A 5,503-nucleotide genomic window follows, 5' to 3' on the forward strand; every position below is an offset into this window, starting at 1 on the left:
CCCTCATCTCCGTGGTGGGGGTACGGCGATGGTAATTGGCTGGAAGATAAAACACATTTCAACTAAGCATGAGCCTAAAACAAAGTTAGAGCACAAAATGGAGGGAAGTTAAGATACTTACGAATTCGTCTGAATGAATAAAATCAAGACGGGGCTAGGCCATCTGTCTAGAAGAAGGCCTTATTGAAATCAAGAGGGTGGTTGGGAAGATCTTCAAACATCTTCTTCTCCTTGGGATAGCTCGAGAGATAGTGGAAGCCATTTCCTCCCCGAGCTCGAGGCACGACGGTGATAGCAGAACATGCAAAGCTGTTTGGCTCCCTTGATGACAAAAGATCTGCATTCCCTTGATGACAGGTCTCTCTTTGGGTATGGGTGTCTGTTTGTGAAAGAGATGGGTATAGGTCTATTTTTTTTTTCTATTGTTCTTCTTTTTCCTCCTCTCTCGTATTCCTCCTACTACACAAGTCAATGACAAAAGCTTAGCATTGGCAACCAGTGCAAAAGCTGGGCTGAGGTGTGGCACAGTTGGAGAAGTAGGAGTCGAGCAAGGTTGGAAGAGCAGGGGCTCAGGCAACTGGGTTTGTATTGGTTCGATCTATGAATTTTTTGTACATTATTTTAGTGATATTATTGAATTATGGGTGTGATTTTGAGGGAGATGGTTGGGTGTTGAATGATTTTGGCATAATTTTGGATTTTGATTTTTGAATGCATCCAATTATTGATTGTACATATCACCTGTTTAGGTTTTTTTTCTTAATCTACTATTAGAATTTTTTTTAATTTTAAAATTAAATTAATTTATTTTTTTGAAAATCTATTTTTAATTATTTAAATAATTCACTAATTAATAAAACTCGAGATAATTTTGGTCATATTTGAAAATAATTTGACCAAAATCGGACTCAAGGTATTAAATTGATCCATTTTGCAAAACACAGTGTCCGATTTGTCATTTAACAAAACACAGGGGCGAATCGAATATTCAGGCAAAACACACTAACCAGTATTTTCTCTTGTGTATATATATTTTCAATAAAATTGCATTGCTACTTTGTTTCCACTAATTTAATTAGATTGGTGCAATTTAATATGTGAGACTAAATAAATTGCACAAAATAATAATAATAATAATAATAATGCATATTTGTTTATTTAATAAAAATACTAAATTAAGAAATCATATATCTTTGTTGAGACACATTTAATTTCTTGGAAGAATAATCATACACATAACATAACCTCTCATTATACAACGAAGCACCAGATGAACATAAAAAAGGATTTTAGCCAAAACAAAAATAATACAACAGAATAAAAAAATATAATAAAACAAGAAAACTCGATTAAGAAAAAGGTACTTGTTCATCATGATCATCACAAACCGGCTTGAATGAAACTAATGAATCCAACAGAAACAACCATCATTCCAATCCAACTCACCACGTCCATCATCATGACCATTCAATCCAACTCACTTCCGCACCAAATAACAAAAATATAAAAAAGTTCTGTTCAAACTCTTCACTGTCACAAGTTAAAAATGCCCGCTGCAAACATAGACATAGACAGTACCACCATGCCCAAATTTCCAGTAACACCAATGGCGTCCGAGCTATCATCCGACGTGGTCGGCCCGCTGCTTTCGGTATCCGTGGCTTTCTTCTTAGGCTTCGGTGGGGCTGGGGCAGGGGCAGGTGGCAGTGGCCTGGGAGCAAAAATCCCGAGAGGCTGAAGCACCTTGTCAACTTGATAAACAGCCAACTGGTTATCGGAATACACGGTCCCGGAGATGGTGGTGTTTACTATTCCAGTTGTGATGTTGACTTGGTTGCCAGAGGTGGTGATGTTAAGAGGGTATTCATAAGTGTCACTGGCCTGAGTCTGGACCGGGTTGCTCATAGTTTGAAAGTTGGTGATGGAGATGAAGGACGGGACAAGGTGGAACTGAAGAAGCTGAACCTTTTGCTGGTCAGAGAGCCCATTGAGAGTGCCGGTTTTGAGGCTCGAGAAGGCGTTGTCGGTCGGAGCAAAGACGGTCAGCTCGCTATTGGAGCTGCCAAGCTGGTTGTTGATCTGATTACCCACTTGAGTGCTCTTAAGGAGGCGAATCAGGACTGTGAACTGCCCGGCTTTTGTCAGGATCTTGTAGATATCGGTGGAGGGCGGTGGGCCAGGTGATAGAGCCGGCGCTGCGGATTGAGCTAAAGCTTTTGAGAGGAAAAAGGAGAGGATAAGAAGAAGTGAGGAATTGAAGAGCATTTTTCTGTTCATGTTTGGTAGTGTTGTAATGGAATAGGGTTTTCTGAGTTATGTTGAGGAGTGTTTTCTTGGTCGTGTTTTGATTTGCATGGAATGGGAAAGAGGAGTAGGGTTTTTATTGAGGGTGAGTGAGGGAGAATGAGTATTAGGTAAAAGGGTTCTATTTTTAGTTATGACTTGTGAAACATAAGTGGTTAGCTTGTCTGACTTTGTTGGAAAGATGAAGGAATTATGTAATGGAGAGAGAGAGGGAGAGGTTGCTTGGAAAAACAGGAAAACAGAGGGTTTTCAAGTGGGTGTGTTCCGAAAAATAGGATCCAAAACGGGGGTTTGAAGTGGGGGATGGGCGAAAGAAAAAAACATAATGTGTTTCATTGCTTTACTTTCACTTATTTGGGTAAACAGGAGAAAAATATATTTATAGATCCAACCTTAAGGAGCAAGTTTAATAATTTTACTGTAGTAGTATTTTTTAATTTTTACCTGTTGCCAGTTGCATATGATTGCGATTGATGACAGTTCGGAAGTTGGGTCTGACGTGAGACTGCCCAACTTTCATAAATTGCAAATATGCAATAGGTGTTGGAGTCGATAGATTAGTCACCTTTTAACGGCCTTAATTCAATATTATTACATGAAATCAGTCCCAGCTAGATCATAAAATGTGAAAAGCACATTGGCCCACCAAAACTCAATTAGTAGCTTAGATAAGTCTCCCTTGGTACATAGCCTTTTAAATTTAAAAAGAAACCTAATAATTTAGGTAACAACTTGTAATCTTTTCGCATTTTGAAGTTGATCTATATATAATATATATTTATGTAATTGTGTATATTTGATGCGTGACAAAGGAGTCATTATAGAGGTGAGTGTACTTAATCAAACAAGATCTTATCGTTTGAAATCTTAGTAAGTTAAACAATCAGATTCATTTAATAACTTAAGCCGGAATAGAAATGAAATAGAGAGCATCAAAGACATTAGTATCAAGTAATATGCATGTCCATTCAGTGAACAATGATTTACGACCTACATCAAATTTTTAACGTTCGAATTTTCCAGAAAAAAAAAACAAATATATAAATAAATTGAAGCATCTGAGTTAGGCTATTTCTGCATGGGCCTGAACAAGATATCTAGCAAGATAGCGTGTATGGACTTATAGAAACAGCTTGAAGCCCAACAGTGTAAATAGAGACAGGTGCTTTAGTCATGCAACTGATGCACTTACAAGCCCACAGTTCAAAGTTAAGGCATTAGAGTTCTGTTCCAATTTCAAGCCCTAACCACTACTTGTTGGTTATATCCAGCCCAAGCTACCTGTGTCAAACTATTGTATTTAGTTTTTTGGGAGCCAATATATTGTGAGAAAATTTTGTTCATTTGGGCTACATTTGATTGGTTCATACTATTACACATTATGGTCCAGTGGTCATGCCCAACTAGCTATAAGTTTGTGAATTGAAATTTTCTGTACTAAAAAACAATTGATAACTATCTATATGTACGCTTATGAACTGAAATTCTTCTCCTATATACAACTCTGACGAATTATATATATATTACAAAAAATTACAATATTTTTATTTAAATGTTTGTAATATTAATCCTAGACAAACCAACCCAAGGGGTTTAGTTTTATTTTAGGTTTATTATATATTAGTATTACATTTAACTTTCATTTAGTTGAAGTGCGTAGTCATTATTACCACATACAGTTAACATAAAATGGCGGGTATGTTAGATATCAGTAATTTGCATTATATAGATATATATTATATTTATATAGGAATGCATATTTATGAAATCTTCAAAACAAAGAACATCCAATAAAATTATACTTAGAGCAGTACATTCTAACTCTCATAACGAGTAAACAAACGAAAATAAGTATTACATATTTATATATCATCATAAAACGTACGTACCTAGTAGTATATATACAATACAAACACGTCAAACAACCACTTTCAAATTCAATCCAGCGATCGAACTCTGGCACACAAAGATTATATATATTGATTATTCAGCTAGGCATATCGATCAAACTCAACTACTTAACCTAAAAGAGAAAGAAGTACCACGTAAAACACAGCAAGTCCAACAGTCAAAATCCCATTTCCAGTGAGACTAAGAGCACCAGACGCATCTTTGAGCAATGCGGCCAAAGCTGGAGCAATCAATGAAGATGTTGGAAACTCATCAGGCTTAACGGCCAGAGTCGGTGTCGGAGCCGATGCTGGTGCTGGTGCCAATACCGCCTTCTTTCGTGGCTTGGGAGCGAAAATTCGAAGAGGCAGAAGAACCTTATCCACCTTGTAAATAGCCAGCTGATTGTCCTCGTAGATTGTCCCATTAATTGTGGTATTCATAACCCCAGTGGATATGTTAACCCAACTGCCTTCGACGGTAATATTCAATGGATAATCACGAGTACTGCTAGCTTGCGTCCGTACAGGGTTGCTCAGAGTTTGGAAATTTTGGATTTGTATGAAGGACGGAAGGATGTGGTATTGGACGAGTTGGACTTTCTCTTCTGTGGTAAGGGAGTTGAGAGTGCCCGGTTTGAGAGCTGCAAATGCGCCATTTGATGGAGCTAAAATTGTCAAGCTGTTGGATACGGTGAGCTGATTTTCGATCTGAATACATACTGAGGTGCTCTTAAGGAGGCGGATAAAGACACCGAAGCCACCGGCTTTTTCGAGGATCTTGGTGACGTTGGTGGGGTTGGCCAGGGTCCTGTGGGCCGGGGCTTGGACGAGTGGCACTTGAGATGGTGACTCAACTGCGGGTGGCTGTGATGACGTTGGGGATGTAGCCGGCACTTGGGCTTGGATCTGGGACGGAGCTTGGGCTGGAGACTGAGCAAGAGCAATGGTAAAGTGGTTGATGATGAAAAACAAAAGGAATGAAATGGAGATGAGGCCTTGTTTCCTCATTTTTCTTTGGGATTAGAGTGGCTTCTTGTGCTTTTGTTAGAGTTATAATATTGACGATTCAATACATAAATGTGATGGAATATGTAGGAGAGGAAAGGGCTTTATATATATATATATATATATATATATTTTTAAATTTACATATATTGTCGTTTTGAGAGAAAAGGAATTAGGTGAAAGGTTGTAGTTATCAATGTATTTAGCTATATGGAAAAACGACGTCGTAGGTACAATGTCTGCTGTCTTCATTGTCATGGGAACGTTAAAAGAGAGAAGTTTTTATATAATTGTTTTGTTAA

General features: G+C 37.9%; 2 protein-coding genes across 2 annotated transcripts; both read right to left on the reverse strand.

The window, feature by feature from the left end:
• Window positions 1-1,230: 1,230 nt before the first annotated feature.
• LOC133788537 (fasciclin-like arabinogalactan protein 12) lies at window positions 1,231-2,435 on the reverse strand. Its single transcript, XM_062226054.1, has one exon. It carries the CDS (start codon window positions 2,275-2,277, stop codon window positions 1,534-1,536), a length of 744 nt encoding a protein of 247 aa, XP_062082038.1. The 5' UTR covers window positions 2,278-2,435; the 3' UTR covers window positions 1,231-1,533.
• Window positions 2,436-4,074: 1,639 nt separating this feature from the next.
• LOC133788538 (fasciclin-like arabinogalactan protein 12) lies at window positions 4,075-5,289 on the reverse strand. The gene has a single exon (XM_062226055.1). The coding sequence runs from the start codon at window positions 5,202-5,204 to the stop codon at window positions 4,323-4,325; it is 882 nt and encodes a 293-aa protein (XP_062082039.1). The 5' UTR covers window positions 5,205-5,289; the 3' UTR covers window positions 4,075-4,322.
• Between the last annotated feature and the right edge of the window lie 214 nt (window positions 5,290-5,503).

The sequence above is a fragment of the Humulus lupulus genome, chromosome 7, assembly GCF_963169125.1.
Source record: "Humulus lupulus chromosome 7, drHumLupu1.1, whole genome shotgun sequence".
NCBI lineage: Eukaryota > Viridiplantae > Streptophyta > Magnoliopsida > Rosales > Cannabaceae > Humulus > Humulus lupulus.